The sequence below is a fragment of the Sycon ciliatum genome, chromosome 13, assembly GCF_964019385.1.
Source record: "Sycon ciliatum chromosome 13, ocSycCili1.1, whole genome shotgun sequence".
NCBI classification, from domain to species: Eukaryota; Metazoa; Porifera; class Calcarea; order Leucosolenida; family Sycettidae; genus Sycon; species Sycon ciliatum.
This window is the reverse complement of record NC_088655.1, coordinates 13,057,750-13,077,413: the sequence shown is the minus strand read 5'-3', so window position 1 is coordinate 13,077,413 and position 19,664 is coordinate 13,057,750. Positions and strand designations below refer to the sequence as shown.

The window sequence follows — 19,664 nt, the reverse complement described above, 5'->3', positions numbered from 1 at the left end:
ATACATGATCATGTACGCGCGCGCGCTACGCTACACTTGTAGGCTGCGCTGGCGCACAGCGCCGCCGCGCCGCGGCCGCTATCGCGCGAGCCGCTAGCGCAGGGTATAGTTACGTCACATGATTGAACATCGCGCATGCGTTTCCCTGACATCATCGCAAAACGCACAAAAAATTGAAATTTTTTAATCGTCAACGAAGAAGATTTTCTCGAAAAGGTTTGGATCTCTGTTCTAGAATCCTGCTCCCCGTTCTAAACTATCAGCGAAGAGTATCTCACCTTTCAAATTGTGAAGAGTATTTGGATTTCGTGTGTTCTCACCACTGTATTGTGAGAGTTTTGAGGCTCCGATGCGGGCCCGACATCTGGGTCGTTCCTGTGAATCAATCTAGTTTGAATTGAAATAGAAGTTATCTTGATCTTCCACAATGGATCTTCCACCACATAACGAAGAGTCTGCTATAGAGCAGTATTATGTCACCAAAATCGAGGAAATGGAGGTGAGTGGTGTTCTATTCCGTTTCGATAAGTTTTTGTGCGAGAGTATTAGTTGTTCGAGGGGCATCACCAACATATTCCATCTATTCGATTGAATTAAATTTCACATAAATCAGGGAGTTGATTCATCACGTTGAATAGGAATTTCCGAGGAAGTATCAGTATGTGACTTTCAGGCCTCGTAAAATACCTGCAAGATCTCAGAATTAAAGTTGTCTGTCGTCTGGTAGCGCAGCTGTAGCTGCTATTCGCAATAATTGTTTCGATTTGAAAACTCGAAAAGCGAGCACTTTCTGCGGATGCCGTTAGTACCCCATTGCCAACAAGGATAGGAACTGCAGCAATACTATTACAGACTGTATAGTGAAGCTAGCGTTCTTCCCTTTTTATCGTCTGTGTGTGTGTGTGTGTGTGTGTGTGTGTGTGTGTGTGTGTGTGTGTGTGTGTGTGTGTGTGTAAGTTGCTATGTCTAACATAGCTGTTCGCTATCATCGCTTCCGCGATGGGCAAGTTTGAGGTCTGAGGTGTGTGTGTGTGTGTGTGTGCCGGCATTGCTCGCATACACCACATCACCAAGTGATCTCGTGCGAGGTCAGTTGTGAGCAGCCACTCACATTGCTTACCGCAGTAATCCACGTGGCATCCACCGCACACATGCCTAGTAGGCTGGCATCACACGTATATGTAGTGACAAGCTTGGCTTTGGTAGTCTGTACATTTCCGCATCATAATACACATCCCATTACTCGAGAACGTCCAGGTCACATGAGTGCAAGGTTCCTTGTCGCCGAGTAGTTTCACAAACGTACTGTAGAGTAAACGTCTGTCACTCCACAGTGTGCTCTTGGCTGACCAATATGACTTGCACACAGTCGCAATAGCGGGGACAATTCCTGTGCGATTTTGATATTTTCAGATGCTCTAGACAGCTGTTTTGCTCCAACACAGCCCATTAGTGAAAATAGCAGAAAAGAGGATGATTGAGATGCATGGTGTTGTATAGGGCATAACTGGTGCAATTGCACACGTTCTGCCTAGAAGGGTAGCATGCCCTAGGAATCTAAGGTGTTAGGTGACAGAGAGGTGATAGTGCAAGCACCTACACGTGGCATGCAGCAGCACTAGCCATGGTGCGAGAAAACAATCAACAGAGATCTACTGTCAGAAGTACTACAGTGTTGCTCAATGAAATCGGATTAATCTGGTCGCGTGAGTCAAGTTTTTGCCCCATGCACCATTTCGCAGGTCTAGGGCTGCGCAACGTCCGGTGCGTCCTTAAGTGCCTCGACTGGATTTCATTTAGCAGCACTGTACATGTATGTACTAGAAGCCACACATCCATACGAACAAAAATTACGAAGTATTGAGAAGTTTTAATGGTTGTACTGGTCCCAGTGACGGGGCAAGGTGACAAGGTCATGCCAATGGAAGTTTGATAATACGGCAGTCCCAGGCGCCCCTGAGGCATTTGCCGCACTGCTTGCCCATTGTCAACCCTAGTAATACCTCTCACAGTTCATGTCTGTTGATTGGTTTTTCACACCAGTTCTAGCGCTGCTGCATGACATGTCCTGGCAATTCGTGCTTACACTATCACCTGTCTGTAGTGTTCTGATGAACACCTTAGTCTCCTAGGACATGTCACACCTCCAGGCAGAAGGTGTGCAATTGGGCTAGTTTTTGCCATATAGAACACCGTTTGTTCATCTCAATCATCCATTTTTCTGCTACCTCCAGTAAGGAGCTCTGTTGGAGCAAAAGCTGCCTCTGGCAATATCAACATCACAAAGGAGTTGTCCTCATTGTGGTGGTGATGTGCAAGTGAAATGGGTCGGCAGAGAGTGCATTACGGAGCGACTGGTAGTTCTATAATGGCCGAGTTTTGCCGCCAATGTCTATTCTCAAAGGCTGCATACAATGTAGCAGGGATGCATAATCCGGTCTACCTTGTAGATTGGACTATTATTTTTATGTATTTTTGGATCCTATGTAAGATTGTGTTGCCACTTGATTGGTTTGATGGCATGAAAGACGGAGCCATGCGCAAACTCGGTGGAGGACAGAACAAAGCAGGCAGTCTCTTGTAGTTGTAGTCAGTATTGCTTGTAGTGATCCTTTCACCTTCTGCTGTGCTTCTTGCGAACAATCAATCTGGCTCCTCGAATCAGATGACTGTTTGTGGTGGTGTTCACTGGGTCAACATCTGGCTTGTCTAGGTATAGTCTCCAGATTTAGCCAACCACACAACTGTACAGCCAGTGGTGACGCAGGCGTGCAAACTTTACTTTACTTTTTACACACGGCTTTGAATTTAAGCCCGTCCGGGTGACGTTACCCTTGAAAAGCTAATTTCCGAGTTTGTGCTATGAAACAAAGAAGTCCTCGTGGAGTTTAAGTTGAAGGCACATGTACCGGTACATGCATCTTCACATGGCAGAGTTGCTCTTGTTTTGACTTAGGCTTTTTTGTGATCCTTGGTTGTGCTGTACATGTTAACAGGTGATGGTCAGTGAGAAAATGCAAGATCTACGTCGTCTTGAAGCACAAAGAAATGAACTAAATACAAAAGGTACTGTTGCCCGCTGTTCATGTTTCAATGTCAGGCAGTACCTTGACGATTTTAGGATTTTGACAGCCTGCTTTGAGAGTGAAACCCCTGGGCGAAGCTTCCGATATGGGAAAGATGGTTGACACTCTGGTTCGGTATCAACATGTGTTTGTCCTGCCGTTGCCCTAGTCTGTCGGGCTACTGTTGATCCAATGGATTTAGTCCTGGTACGCCTCTGGGTTGTGCGCAAACTTCCCCACCGCAAAGCCTCTTGGCTTGTCCATTGGCCTGGGGAAACTGATTGAAAATGGAAAATTGTATTTGCAGCACTAGTTTTGTGAAAGAAGGAGCAAATTTCTGATGTTCCTTTACCCCATTGTTGTTCTTCTGTTTAGTTCGTGCTATTCGCGAAGAACTTCAACACCTCCACGAACAGAGTAGCCATGTCGGTGAAGTGATTAAGCCGATGGACACCAAGAAGGTCCTTGTCAAGGTATGTGCCGTCCAGGATAAGACCGAATATCAATGCTCAGTGTGTGTGTGGGTGGGTGAGTACATGGGCGGGTGGGTGAGTGTGTGGGCGTGCGAGTGTCTGAGTGAGTGTGCTGGGTAGGTTAGTGAGTGAGCGGTGAGTGAATGAGTGAGTGCAATCAGGCTCTTAATGCTAGTTCTGCTATGGGTTTCTGATTGTGTCAGTGATGAGTGCTAAGCAGGTGTAGCTCTGTATTCGGCTTTCATTTAGATGCTGACTGCAGCAATAGTCACAGGATGAAACCTTTTTTTACTGCTGTAACCGACATGTTCTTTACTACATGTACTGTACTTGCTCCGGAAACGGAACTGTGGCTTTTTTACTTACATTTATTGTGAAATTCGGCGCAGTGGAGCAACAACACTTCAGCACGAAACGAGTGGATGTACTTCTTTGAAGCACTGTATGTTCGCTATTATACAAACAGATATTGGCACCGTTTGGGTCTCACTCAGAGTCACCATCACTTGCTTCCTCAAAGCTCTGTCCACTAGAACTGACAGGTCGGTCAAGTGATATGTTTTTTTGTTTTTTTCCAGATGAAGTATTTTGTAGCACTGGTCAGAAGCTTCAGTGAACCCCCATCCCTGCCGGAATAGAATGTTGACCCTGGGTGCTTTGCTGTCTGGGCAGTAGAGAAAATCCGGCATTATATGTATCTGAGATGACGTACATGGGGTGTTCTTCTTGCATGGATCAGGACTTGATGGTGGATAAGCAGGCCCAACTTCCCCTTGATCGGAGGCGAGCCCAGGCCCTGCCTAGTCTCGTGAACTCACTGTGTGTCATTGCGGATTACTGCCTCTGCTCCACAGTGAAGTAACTTACCTTCTAGATATTTATGCCACTTTCTTCTTGGTGATTTGTGCAGGTGCCGCCGGAAGGAAAATTTGTTGTAGATTTAGGAAAGAACATTGAGATGGCTGATGTGAGTACTGTGTTGTGTCATCCTGGTTCTGCGTGTGTGCTTGCCTGCATGTGTGTGTGTGTCTGTGTGTGTGTGTGTGTGCGCGCCCTTTTTGTTCATGAATAAGAACCCTTCACACTGGCTGGGGCAGTGTTTCATTTCTTTGGCCTAGTAGAGTGGTTGCGCACAACAAAAACAAAAAACCTTTTAGCACCTCTTTGCTTTCCTTTAGAAATTCATTGTTTTTGTTATAGTTTGCTCTTGCCTGTATATGACCTGAAGAGAACGTACGATACGGCATACTTTGAAGTTGTAATAATATCTACGCTCGAGAGTGTCATGATGGGATTTTGAACACAGTCGTGTTGTGATTGTCACAAACTCTGGGAACATACGAACTTGTGGACTCATTTTGCAGATCGTTCACAATCGACTCACGCAATCTCGCTCAAAACCTTTTTGTATTGCTGGCTACATGTAGTTCCCTTTTCCCATTCAAATGTGCATGCACATAGGCCAGTCGCACAATGCGGCGTAATCATAAATTTAGGAGAGTGGCATCATGGAATTTTGAACACAGTTATGTTGTTGCTGTCACAAACTCTGCGAACATACAAACGTGTGAACTCTGAAGTGTTTCATAGAGGGTATGATAGTTGACAACATGTGATTGTGTCTGTACTGTGTGTGTGTGTGTGTGTGCCACATGCAGGTCAAGGCAGGGTGCCGTGTAGCACTACAGAATGACAGCTATGCGCTGCACAAAATCCTTCCCAACAAGGTGGGTGCTGTTGTTTGCATTTGTTTGCATGAGCTTGCGTGTGTGTGTGTGTGTGCATATCTGTGTGTGTGTGTGTGCGCGTGTGTGTGTGTGTGTTGTGTGTGTGTGTGTGGTGTGTGTGTGTGTGTGTGACTCTACAGGAGTCAGTTAGGAATTTTGTAGCTCTCATCGTTTGATTAGTTTTTGTTAGTTTTCAGTTCTCAGGGACGACTCTGGGCTTCCAGGGTCGTTTCTGGGACAGTTCCCAGTAGAAGTCCACAGCGGAAAGTCAGCAGAGCAGATTACAGGACGAACTTCGGGTGTCGTCACTCTGACTCTGTTTTCCGCTGTTGGACCCATCGCGAGGCCTTGCAAGCCCGCGAATGGAGCCATCTACCGCACGCAGTAGGAGACGAAAGGAGTTTACCCTGAGCGTTGGGACGTGGAATGTCCGCTCGTTGCTGGAAAGTGAAGGACCCGTCCAAACAGCATCCACTCGACATCAAGTGGCTGACGACAAGAAAATTTATCGGATAATTCAAATTTTCAAACGTCTTGGATTGGAAATAGTTTGTCTTCAAGAGACCTACTGGCTGGATAAGAACGTTTACAACATCGACGGAGCAGTGCTAATTTCGTCTGGAAGACCTTCACCTGGCGAGGGAGAGTCGTGTCGAAGGGGTGAAGGTGTTGCGATTCTGTTGCTGGGAAATGCAGCTCGCGCGTGGCGTGACGGCGGTTGTCAATACGACGCCCGCAGCTCTCGGATTGTGTCAGCGCGATTGAAGTTTGATATTCATGGGTGTTCACCGGTATGGTATACTGTCATCTCCGCATATGCTCCGACGTTCGCCAGCAAGCGAATTGCCAAGGAACAGTTCTTTGCGGACTTGCAAGCGACTTTGCCACGGATGGGCACAGAAAAGTTTATTCTGTTGGGTGACTTCAACGCCAGAGTTGGATCCCGTACGCATGCTGACGCTGATGAGTGGTCACGTGTACGGGGCCCACATGGAGTGGGTGAGATGAACTCTGCAGGACGTGAGCTGTTGGATTTTCTTGCAACTATTCAGGCGATGGTGTGTAACACATGGTTCTGCAAGACAGAGGATAGGAAGTGGACCTGGCAACATCCAAGGTCAAAGAGATTTCATTGTATTGATTTTGTCATCACGTCACAAGCTGACTACCACCAATGTATTGATGCTCAAGTTATAAGAAGTGCGGAATGTGGGAGCGACCACAACCTGGTGGCTGCGCGTTTTGTAGTAGGCCGTCTGCAGCGCCGCTCGCGTTGTGTGCAAACGAAGAAATGTAAGCGGTTTGATGTTGCACGTTTGAAGGATGTCCACAGCACTGACTCATCTGGAAACATCACACGAGTTGCTGATGTCTATCGTGAATGCCTCACAAACAGTCTGCAACAGCCGAATGAACATACCACCGTTGAATGCAAATGGTCGAGGTTGCGCACCGCGGTCACCGGGTCTGCAGAGGAGACCCTCGGTTTTCAGAAACGTCGTCAACCAGATTGGTTTACTGAGAGCAAAGATACCCTCGAACCCTTGTTGAATGAAAGGAATCAGCGATATCAAGAATGGATTTCAAGTGGCAGGTCTGATGACACGTGGAACAGGTTCAAGGCTGCCAGGAGTAAGGCAAGAGCTGCTGTCCGCTCTGCCAAGAACTCCTGGTTCACCAACAAAGCCAAATCTCTTGATGGTGCACGGTTCAGTTCCTCACGGGTGTGGGTATGTGTTAAGGATATGCAGGCTGCCAAGCAGGGATTACGCCCTGTGTCTACTACCGCTATTAGGGATGCAAATGGCAACATCTGCAAATCTGTGGAGGAACAAGGTGGACGATGGTACCAACATTTCGATGGCGTACTCAACATCCCTAGCACATTTGATCCATGTGCCATTGACGAAATAGACCAGCAGTCTATCAACCAGAACATCGCTGGCAAGCCGGATGCAGCAGAGGTGGCGCGAGCTATTCGACAACTCAGCAACGGCAAGGCCGCTGGCGCCTCAGCTATCCTGCCTGAGTTGGTCAAAGCGGGTGGTGAGAGTTTCATGGAGGCACTGTTGGATCTGTTGCACCATGTCTGGGATGACGAGGCTGTTCCGCAGGAATGGGTAGACTGCAACCTTGTGCCAATCCCAAAGAAAGGTAACCTCTCATTGTGTGATAATTGGCGTGGCATATCACTCCTGGATGTTGTTGGGAAAGTTGCTGCTCGAGTACTTCAGTCCAGATTACAGATTATTGCGGAGAATATTCTACCCGACTCCCAGTGCGGCTTTCGTAAGGGTCGATCTTGCACAGACATGGTGTTTGCAGTTCGCCAAGTCCTGGAGAAGTTGTACGAACATCGCTGCCCGGGATACGTTGTCTTTGTTGATTTACGTAAGGCGTACGACTCAGTAAACCGTGAATGCATGTGGCTGATTCTCGCGAAGGCAGGGGTCCCTAGTAACATCGTAAACATCATCAAGTCGTTTCACACCTCCATGTCGGCTACTCTCTCCATCGGGTCAACACCCATCCAACCCATTGCAGTGAAGAGTGGTTTGCGGCAGGGCTGTTGTATGGCACCAGTCTTATTCAACATATTCATGTGGGCTGTTTTCCAGAGATGGTCCAGAGTGGTCGAGCATGTGCCTGGTATCGGCGTCCCGTTGGCATTCAATCCTGGGGGCTCGCTTTATTTCAAGAGAAAGCGTACTGACGATCAGACTACCATCAACGACTGCCAGTTCGCTGACGACTCTGCACTGTTTGCCACTACCCGTACTGCTGCTGCTCTTGCTCTGGATATGTTCATCGATGTCTCGTCTGCATTTGGTCTGACCGTCAATCTGGACAAGACCAAATTTATGGCGGTTGGCTATGGTATCACGGATGATGACCGACTTCCTCTTCCTGTGAAGAATGGCACATTGGAATGTGTGCGTGAGTTCCGATACCTGGGTGCTGTTATCCATGATTCTGGCCGATCTCACAAAGATGTATCGACCCGTGTTTCATCTGCCTCCCGTGCTTTTGGAGCGCTCCGTCATGCTGTCTTCAATGACCACAATCTCTCTCTGCGCACCAAGCGTCTGGTTTTCGAGGCCTGTGTTCTGTCCTTACTGCTCTATTGTGCGGAGACGTGGGTACCGCTGCAAAGTGATGTGCAACGGATCACGACCTTCTACTACCGGTCGCTTCTTTCCATCATGAGTGTTGCACAGCGGGATGTGTGGGACTTGAAGATAGCCAAGGACACCATTCTGAAAACATGGAATGCAGCAAACCCACTGGATATCCCCGACCTCCTCATGCAGAGAAGACTGGAATGGCTTGGGCACGTGGTACGCATGCCTGAGGAGCGGATGCCGCGGATGTTGTTGTTTGGCACATTGCTGCCACCACGCCCAGCGTGTGGCCCGCGGAAACGATGGCGAGACGCAATTAGGGTCGACCTGCGACGAATAAACATCGCCGACGAGTCATGGTTTGACACAGCGCAGGAACGATCTGAGTGGCGGCAAGCTTATCGAGCAATACAACCAGCTCAGAAACCGGCTCGGGAGATAGTCTGCGAGGTGTGCCGGCGTGCATTTGCTCGGCAGCAAGATATCGCCCGCCACAAGTGCATCATGGAACGGCGTAAACCAGTCCAGCAGCAAGCCAACAGCCGCCAGTGCTCCCAGTGTCACCGATGGTTTCGGAGTGCGGGTGGCATTGCAGTCCATCGCTGTGTCCAGTCCAATTCTGCCCCGAATGTTGCTAATGCCACAAGCTCTTCACCTGTACGCCTATGTATTCGGAAACCGTGCTGTACCGCTCACTGTCCCATTTGTGAACGCTGCTGTAAGTCGATCCGGGGCTTTGCTATCCACAACTGCAACCGATCCACCAGGCGCCCAACTGCTGATGAAAGGGACAAGTTCCAATTGCAATGTCAGAATTGCCGGAGGCGTTTCAAAAGGCGAAACGACTTATCCCGTCACCAACGCTCATGTCTCCTCTCGTCTCCGTCTCGCTCAACGAGAAACGCGTGACCTACATGGCAGTGTATACCAGGACCAGGACCAGGTGTGTGTGTGTGGTGTGTGTGTGTGTGTGTGGTGTGTGTGTGTGTGTGTATCTGTGTGTGCGTATCTGTGTGTGCGTATCTGCGTGTGTGTGTGGGGGGGGGGGGGGGAGCAGGGCAGCAGCAGTGATTGATTTTGATGTGGCAGTGGTACAGTGTAAACTGCTATAAAGACGACCAGTGCAATGATGGAGCAACTGTGTGTAGGAACCGGGCCCTGTTTGAATAGCTGGAGAGACTTGGCAGCACATGTAACTGGTCCTGTAGAATTCACAATGTGTGTAAATCGTACTGGCAATCAATGATTTCGTTGTGCCATGGTTTTGTTGCAACATTTGTGCCTGTCTTGTCTTGTCTCAGGTTGACCCTCTTGTCAGCTTGATGATGGTGGAGAAAGTGCCGGACAGCACCTATGAAGTAATCGGTGGTCTTGACAAGCAGATCCAGGAAATCAAGGAGGTAAGGTTGCGTTGGTTTATGCCAGGACGTGTGCTGCATGCACTGAATGCAAACTGCCCGAGCAAGTTCACTTGTGCCACCACCACCGAATACGCGTACGATTCGTATGTACTTGGTGCAGAACTGTAGCCACCAAAGTTCTTTTTCTGTAGCTCTCAAGTTTAGAAACACCCTTGAAGTTCCGACACACCTGCTCACATGTGATATTCATCGTGTTTAGTACCATACCGGCTGTTAGTACTTGAAGTATTGCCAGGTTATTGTTGAAAACTGGCAGTGCAAAGTGTGTACAGTGCTGCTAAAGGAAGTCCGATCACGCGAGTCAAGTATGTGCCAGGCGTGGTGCAGCCCTAGACCTGCAAACATTGGCATGTCAGCTGGTTCAGGGTGCAAACTTGACTCACTTGATCATGTTCTGTTGAGCAGCATGGTACTATACTGTAGTGCAAGGATTACTACCAAGAGTACATGAAACCTAGAGTGCGCAGCTCTGATGGGTTGCTGTCACGGCGAAATTCCGTGATTACATCATTTTAGTGATGTAGTGCGTGCAAGCAGGATTCAAGCAGGTCTCTTTCTGCACAGCTAAAGCTCAGCTGCACGCACTGCGCTACTTCCCGCCTCAGATCTGCATCAAATATGATGTAATCACGGAATTTCGCCGTGACAGACACTCGTGCAGAAAAAAGTCAGAAGCTGCACACGCTGGGTCTCATGTACTCTTGTTAGTACCTGCAGTAGGTATGTATGAGTGCAATTATGTGACTAACGACCACCCCTTAGGGTAGGGATTTCAGGCGGTTTTTTCTGAGCAGCGCTTTGCTCCAACTAACAAGTTTTTCTGAAGCATCTATGTGTAAGGACTGTCCACAGAAAATTTGAACGGAATCCAAGCAGTATTTCCAAAGTTATGAGCATTCAAACATAGCGCACCAACCTTGATGAACACACATACAAATTGGATCTGCAGGATGGCACAAAATGGAATTCCCATACTCCCTAGCAACACCATAGCAACAAATAAACTTCATCCGATCGTGGCCAAACTTGGATCAAGGATGGCCCTGGCTGTGACGGAACGGAAGATAAAAGTTTTTTTTCAATATTCCAAATGACCGCAACAATGGCGTCCTTAGCAACGGCCCTAGCAACAGTATATTTCACGCATAATGCAACATGGTAATAGGTGGAATATGACAGAAATACGGCAAACACCACATTTAAGTTATATAGTATGCATGTGGGAAACTAGAGGAGCAGACAGCAAGCTCTGATGTCACACAGTGCCCGTTTTCGGCTGCAACGAGTCAGAGACGCACATTAGCCGCACAACGACCATTCTAGAGGGTATTGAGTATTGTACACAGAAGCCAGCCAGCGGTGAGTATTTATAAGAGATAAGTTCAGTAAAAAACCAGCCTGGAACAACCACGCACCTGTATGACACATGGAAGATCAAGTCTGGTGCCACACACAGGGTCAAGACCTGCTATGCCGGATGCGGGCTCCAAAGCGCCATCATTTGCTGCGCCGGCATCAACATCAACTGTTGCTTCAGCACTGACATCAACGGCTGGTCCAGCATGGACATGAACTGTTGCAAATATCCACACCTCAGCACGTACGACTGCTCAGGTGTGGAAATTTGATAACACTGATATAATTTTCCAAACTTATACAATTCATGCAATTTGCAATCCCTGCAGCCCACAATTTTCCTTGCAGTTCAATGTTTCTTTCTTGGACAAGAATCAGACACAATATACGATTTTTCGTTCAGTGTGTGGTTATCTGCTTTACAATTTGATTGAGAAGCAGTCAAAAGGATGACTTAGTAATTCACTGAGGTCGTCACTTGCCTTGTTCTTCAGCAATTTTTTTCTCCACTCTCTGATACGCCCGATTTTGTTCCTGGCAATTTTCACATCGTCTCGAAATCCTTTCCATCCACGACTGCAACTAGCAAAATCAAATTATGCTAACTTACTTGGTATCATTTTTGCTTCTCGCCCTCAACGAGAGTTCAACTACTACTAGGCCATTCCTCAACTGCCTGGGACAACACCATGAACACAGAGGAAGACGGAAGTCAATCGTCTTTCTTCTCCACCTCCATACTGTGTCATGGCGTTCAACTTCAAAACAATTTCCGCGACCGAGCGCGACCCTTCATGCCGTCTGAAGGAACCTACCTAGACTAAATCGATGCCGTAGAATCTGATTCTGACTGCCGCTTGAGCGTGGAACCAAGGCAAACACCTCAAAAGCGACTTTGAAATCTACAAGAATCTATCGAGATGCGTAATATCGGCACGAATTCGCCGCGTGAGGCACCAAACGAAAGCTTGAAACCTACTCTTCAACGGTGCGCCAATAAAAATGGCGATAAACTCACTCTCCCTACCTAAAATCTACGCCGAAGACCCCACGCTGAGCTGTGCCATGCCTGGCATTCAAAAAGCATGCATGCGTGTCAAGGTACTTTTGCCCCCGCAGATCACGTGACTGAAATCCCTACTTAGGGCCAGAGAAAGCGGTCTTTAGTGGCGGGTGGTCCTTAGTTAGAGGTTTGCACCGCACAACCATTATATGAATGTGAGACCGTCCGTGCGTGGCGAAGTGGCCTGTAGTACCAGGCTGGTTGCTAGTCACGGTGGTCTTTACTTACAGGTTTTACCAAGAGTATATACTGTAGTGTCTTGTATTAAAGCCTGCCTAGTATAAAAGCCTGTTTTGAATACAAGCCTGATTTTTAAGATACACTGTCTGCACATAAGCCTGGTGTAGTGTTGACATACATAGAGATACGTGGTTTGAATAGAAGCCGGACTTGAATAGAAGCCTACCACTGACATCGGCTTACACGGCCGTAAGCACCTGCTTTTACACGCGACATTACGGTAGCCCCCAAGAGTGTGCAACTCCTGATACCCTTTCTATAGGGTACGCCGACGGCGAAAACTCACATCACGTGGTGTAGAGTCGCAGTTGTACGTTTCCAGCCCGTTTTTAGCGAGCAGCGGAGTAATAAAAAAAAGCGCTGTCTGACAAAAACTCACTGCGGGTATGCAAATCCCCAGCATGATCATGGCAGATATTTGGATTGCGCGCACGCTATCCTTCGTTTGTACGTAGTAGGAACGTAACTGAGACACGTGATGTGAGGAGACCCCATATGCAGAGTTGCACACTCTTGGGGGGGGGGGGGGGGTTATATACTCGTGGTTTTAGTGTATGAGTGCGTGTGTGACTATCTGCTTGTGGCTCTCTGATGTTGCTGTTCACTGTGCAGGTTATTGAGCTGCCTGTCAAGCATCCGGAATTGTTTGAAGCACTTGGTATCGATCAGCCAAAGGTAATGCCTCTTGCTCTTGATGTGCATTGTGCTGGGTGATTGAAGTGTCACATTTACCCACCCAGTCTAGCTTTGTTATCTGAACAGTTAAATGCACTGCAGCACATGTATGCTGGCAAGAGTACATAAACAAGAGTGTGTGCAACTACAGTATTTTCTGTCTACGTCAACTTTTCTGGAGATCATGAGTCCTACCGGTACCATTCTTTTTAGCGTATCTGCGTACTGTAAGACATGTAAAAATCTACCATTTTAACGAGGGACATTTCTCCGTTGTAATAAGTTCTGTTGAGGCTGTAACGCCTCACATGTGTTATGTGCGGATATGCCTGAAGACTGCAAGATCGTTAATTTTGGACAATTGTTGAATTTGTGACTTGTTATAATAACATGTCTTACCGTACGATACCTCAACTCTAACACTCCAAATACGGTCTGTTTGCTGCACACGTCATTTAAACTGTTCACCAAATTTTCGGCCATGGCAGCCATCATTAGGGTGAAAACAGGAAAAAACCCAGTGTTGGGGTATCCTATATTAAATGTGTAAATGGCTGCAGTGGAGTCTGCAAGTGCTTGGAAAAGTCTTACAGAGTATGCATTGCATATGTCTGTGTTGTGTTGTGTGTGTGCAGGGTGTTCTCCTGTATGGTCCACCTGGTACTGGCAAGACGTTGCTTGCCAGAGCCGTCGCCCACCACACGAACACCACGTTTATCCGCGTCTCCGGCTCTGAACTCGTGCAGAAGTATATCGGAGAGGGTGAGTGGTGCAATATGAATAATAATTGAGCTGCTTGAGCACTGTACACTGACACTATTACTGCATTTCCTCGAATATAAGCCACACCTTTTTACAGTAAACCTCAGGGCCGACAAAGGAGGTATGACTTACAATCGAGCATGACTAGCTACTGAAGTGAATATATTGAAATGATACAACATGCACCTGAAAATGGGGATGCGACTTACAATCAAGTGTGGCTTACAAATAAGTTACAATCAAGTGTGGCTTACAATCAAGTGTGGCTTACAACCGGGGAAATACGGTACTCCTTCCGACATGAGTCCGGTAGGAAGAAATACCTCAGACCTCCGACTCTTGCTGCACACCTTCGGGTTACACGTGCCTGGATACTATGTTATGAGAAGGTCATCTGTGACAAGAAGTCACCACTGATTCTGTCTTTGATGCTGTCCGAGGGTGTCTTTGCCTTACCAGAATCCAGAGTATTTGGCAATGTGTCATAGTACTGCATTATCCGTATGATTTAGTCTGTCTGGATAGGTTGAATTAGGTTCCTCAATATTTTTTCATGACTCTCTCTCCCTCTGTGTGTGTGTGTGTGTGTTATGGCTTGGCAGGATCGCGAATGGTCCGTGAACTCTTTGTCATGGCTCGGTGAGTACTCCCGCCGTGAGTGTGAGCTGTATTGTTGTTGTTGTACCGTGACACCATGCCTTTGGCTTGCTGCGTCCAGGGGTTGTTTTTTATTAGAACATAGTCAGCAAAAGACAGCCATGGGAGAGAGTCATTCAACCATCGTCTTCATGCTGCGTTTGGTCAAAATGAACTACCTGGAGCTAGGGAGAATACTTGTTTTTGTCTTTACCAGTGCAAGAATTATAATCTGTGTACATGTGTGTTGTGTTTGTGTCTGCAGGGAACATGCACCCAGTATTATCTTTATGGATGAAATTGATAGTATTGGTGCTTCAAGAAGTACAGCGACAGGTAAGAAACTCAGTGTGTGAGACTACCAAGCGTCTCTCTCTCTCTCTCTCTCTCTCTCTCTCTCCTCCTCCTCCTCCTCCTCCTCCCTCTCCTTCCTCTCTCCTCTCATATCTATCCTTTCTTTCTCTACGGTGGGTGTGCGTGCGTGTGTGTGTGTGTGAGGGTGTGGGTGGGTGTGTGTGGTCAAATGTTTCTTTCTCTCAACCTCACACATTGCATGCACATGTGTGTATTGAAGTTTGAATGATCTCTCTGTAACTGCTAACGGTAGTCGTGTGTGTGTGTGTGTATCTGTGTGTGTGTATGTGTGTTTCCTTGCAGGTGATAGTGAAGTACAGCGTACTATGCTTGAACTGCTCAATCAGCTGGATGGCTTTGAGGCGACAAAGAACATCAAGGTCATCATGGCCACCAATCGTATTGATATTCTGGATCCGGCACTGTTGCGTCCAGGTCGAATTGACAGGAAGATCGAGTTCCCTGCCCCCAATGAAGATGTAAGTATCCTTGTTCATTTACAGTATTGCCGGGTGCCGAAGAATAGAGCGCCAGAAAACGACCAGACTAGAATTTCACCAAGCACAGCATAGCATACCGATGTATACACGGTGACTCAACTGTGCATAGACTGTAGTACATGTACAGGAAAATAAGAACGGTCTAGGCTAGTAGGAGGCTTACTCCCAACCCCCTCCCCCCCCCCCCCCCCCCCCCCCCTGTTCTTCGGCGACCGACAGTACTGTACTGAATATTTCTCTTTTCAAGGGAAGGACCGGCAGGCTTTCAAGTGCTGGTGCCTTCATTTCTAGTAGGGTGTCAACTTCTGCTATGGATTATGCAGGTCATGGACTCCTGTACGTCCTGACGATGACCTGTAGCAGATTGAACTGGGCTGCTCTCGGCGTACAGTTCTGTCGGGGCGCCGGCGAACTAACAGGCTAGGGTTTCACCAAGCACAGCATACAGTAACAGACATCTACACGGCGAAACTGCAGTACATGGAAATAATAACGGTCTAGGCTACGAGGCTGACCCCCAGCTCTTGGGTACCTGACAGCAGTATATGTATGGTCTCGAATAGATAATAAAAATTGTATTGGCAATGATCATGATCTACAGTCTACACTGACAGGATCTAAATTACTCCTCTGCATGGTTGCTATTGCTGTTGTAAGCTTGTTCTTATGCCGGTGTTGGTACTGTTCTTGCGGGTGCTCGCTCTTGTGTGTGTGGGTGTGTGGGTGCATGTGCATGTGCATGTGCATATGGGTGTGGGTGTGGGTGGGTGTGTTTGCACAACCAGGCTCGTCTTGACATTCTGAGAATTCACTCTAGAAAGATGAACCTAACCCGAGGCATCAACCTGCGTCATATTGCTGAACTCATGCCGGGTGCTTCCGGTGCTGAAGTGAAGGTAAGGTGTTGTGTTTGGTGTAAAATCGACTAGGTCTTTCTCATTGTCTTGGATGCAGCGAAAAGCTGCTGGATCTGATCCATAGCACAATGGCGCGTGTGACTGTGTGTGTGTGTGTGTGTGTGTGTGTGTGTGACACACACACGTGCGTGCGTGCGTGTGTGATTGTTCAATTCTCCTTGAACTCTTCGTTATTGTAATGGCTGCTGGTTGGCCAGTTTTCAGTTCTATCACGTAACACGGTATATCCAAATGATGCTTTTAGTCATGTCTGGTACTGAGCATGTTTGTTTGCATGAACGGTTCTAAAATGTGGATTATAATAGTCATTTGTGACAGGTTTGAGCCCAGGTGTTGACGTTGTCTATTTCACAGGCCCTATCACTATACAGTAAAACCTGTAACTAAAGACCACCGTGACTAGCGACCAGCCTGGTACTACCGACCACTTGGCCAGGCACGGACAGTTTCACATTCAAAATGCACTGTGACTAGCGACTACCTGCTGAACGTGACCAGCGACCGCCTTTTCTTGTCCCAAAGACGATTTTTGACCCGTAACTAGCGACCGCGATGTAGGAAATAAAATGTTGCTCGAAGCTCCTTCTTGAAATTTTGCTGATTTTCCCATGGTCCTGAAAGGAATCTTTCGGTACTACAGCTGAACAAATGAACGCAGGCCATTATGACTGTGGAGTCGGTGTGGACTGCACTACACCTGTCAGAATTTCAAGCCCTGTCAAGAATAAACATGATAGGAAACGTCTTTGAGAGCGCATCGAAAGCGCTCTCTGCTCGATGTTACTACTCGGAGGAGAAACGAAGACTGAGCAGCTCTGTCACCCCAGTCATACAAATGAATCGACGATGGCATCAAGGAATCCAGAAACAAAGCAGCACCGCAAGGTCCTGATGCTGAAGGATCGCGTTCGAACAATCGAGAAGTCACAACAAGGATAGTCGGTACGATTGATCGGATGAACAAATTTGAAGCCCAGCGCGAAACGAAACTTCCACAGGGAACGTTTGACTCCTGGCTTCAGAAGTAGCAGCTGAATTTGATGTCTGCAAAAAAATTAATCTTCTCTCTCTCTCTATCTTTTGTCTCTCTCCATCTCTCCGTCTTTCTCTCCAAGTGTTGTTTGACCTGAAATGAGAATGGCATTGCGCAAGTCCTGGGGAATTGTATTAGCTGCATTTTGATATGCATATCATATACTGGGATCCTTATATGGTCGCACGGTGCAAACCTCTAACTAAAGACCACCTGCTACTAAAGACCGCTTTTGCTGGCACCAAGGGGTGGTCGGTAGTCACAGGTTTTACTGTAGTATCAGCTGGCTGGTACAAGGATGAGGGACCGCTTGTACAATGTATACTGGATGTGTAACCGCCAGGCTGGACATGAACGTGTGCAATTACGTGTGTGTGCATGTGTGTGTGTGTGTGTGTGTGTGTGTGTGTGTGTGTGTGTGTGTTGCATGTCACCTTGTGTGTATATATATATATATCCGTGTGTGTTTGTCCGTGTGTCCTCATGTGTGTTTTCAACTGTTTGTGTGTGTGTGTGTGTGTTTGTTGTTCAGGGTGTGTGTACTGAGGCAGGTATGTATGCACTTCGAGAGCGACGTGTGCATGTCACGCAAGAAGATTTCGAAATGGCCGTAGCCAAGGTAGGTGTTGGCACTAGTACCACGATGTCGTGTATGAAGGTTGGCCTTATTCCCGTAGAAGCCGATGTTAGTTTTAGGCTTTTACTCCGAGCAGGTACACACAACGATTTACAATAGTACATACACAGTACAGTGAAGGCGACCGCTCAAGGGACCTTCAAAACGTAGTCTCTATTCCCAGGTGGTCTCCTTATCCAGGGTCATTTTACTGGAAATAGCATCCCCCGGTCCTGGTGTCAGTAGTCTTTTGCGACAGGTGATCGCTTTATCCAAGTGGTCACCTTGACAGGTTGTACTGTACAACAGTTACACCCAGTTTTAGAAGGGCCCCTGCAGCGTCAGTCAGACAACACACCACACTCCACAGCTACTGCTGCTCTACTACTGAGCATACCCACTGAGCTGTACACGGATCTGTGCTGGGAATATATCCTACTGCCACAACAGGTCTGCCAAGGGATAGCTATGGTGTATGGTCTACAGTCTGTTTGTCCACAATGTCTTATCGCTGCTTGACCACTATGTCTTCTTGTCCTTGTGTTTACAGATTATGATGAAGGATAGTGAAAAGAGTATGTCCATCAAGAAGTTCTGGAAATAAGTTGCCGCGAACAGGTGTGGCGTGTTCTTCTTGGAGCACGGCATCATGCCTTGTATATGTATGTACGTATGTACGTGACTGGTGCGTGTGTTGTGTGTGTGCACGTGTGTGTGTGCACGTGTGTGTGCGTGCGTGCGTGCACGTTCGCGCACCAGCACTAGTCATTTTTTCCCCTCTGCGCAACAATCACAACATGGCTAGCGCGTGCTGCGCCCCCATGCTTTCGTGCGAGCATTAGCGTTATTCCTTTCTTCTAAAGCCGTCGACCGATGATGTTCGCATGCTAAGAGTCATGACCAGCTCTGTACCCCTGTTGTTGAGTTTCATTTTCATGACATGATTTCTGCCTTTTTTACTTGTGTTTTGTCTATGAGCGCGCTGCTCCTGTACAGTCGACTTGTACATGCTTTTCCCTGTTTTTGTTTTGTTTTACGGCTTGCTTGTTTGTCTGTATTTTACTCAATAGAACAACCCTAATGCTACCGATTTCTGCGCTTTGGACCTCTGAATTTGCTTCACACGTCTTTGCTTTTTTTTTATTGCTTCCATCGCTACCACTTCTGAGGATTGACTAGGGGTGTTTAAACTGTCAAATCTCATCAGTTGTCCGTGTCCGCCTACCGGTTGTGTGCACATGTGTGGATGGCGGACGAAGCACTGGGAGCGGGGCCGGGGACACACGTTTGTCCACGTGTGTTGTGTGTACGGTATATTCCGGTGTATATGCAGCAATTTAAAATAAAAGCGGTGCGGCTTATACTCAGAAAATAATATGGTACATGTGTGGATGTCGGAGGGCCCGAGGGGGCATTGGAAGCGGGATCTTGTTTATCCGCATGGATTGTGTGCAAGACGGGGGAGCGGGGGCCAGGGAGTCGTCAAATACCTTTTTTGACAACTCCCTGGCGAGGACACATGTTTGTCCACAAGACAAGGGGTGTGTGCACTGATGTGCGCCTTCACCAGGTTCACTGGCTTCAGTCTTTCACTGGGAGTCGTCAAAATACAACAAAACAACCACATATTTTGTCGACTCCCTGCATGCTACTATTTTTCAGGCCATTATTTTTTTTCACGCCAAGGGGTAGTAAAATACCGGT

The 19,664-nt window shown here is 47.5% G+C and overlaps 1 protein-coding gene across 1 annotated transcript; it reads left to right on the top strand.

The window, feature by feature from the left end:
* The first annotated feature begins 185 nt into the window (after window positions 1-185).
* Window positions 186-19,172, top strand: LOC135830042 (26S proteasome regulatory subunit 8-like). The gene is made up of 14 exons (XM_065342427.1): window positions 186-499; window positions 2,997-3,066; window positions 3,441-3,538; window positions 4,449-4,505; window positions 5,197-5,265; window positions 9,689-9,787; window positions 13,080-13,142; window positions 13,778-13,904; window positions 14,507-14,543; window positions 14,806-14,876; window positions 15,198-15,373; window positions 16,180-16,290; window positions 17,877-17,963; window positions 18,511-19,172. The coding sequence occupies exons 1-14, from the start codon at window positions 428-430 to the stop codon at window positions 18,562-18,564; spliced, it is 1,191 nt and encodes a 396-aa protein (XP_065198499.1). The 5' UTR covers window positions 186-427; the 3' UTR covers window positions 18,565-19,172.
* Window positions 19,173-19,664: the final 492 nt, after the last annotated feature.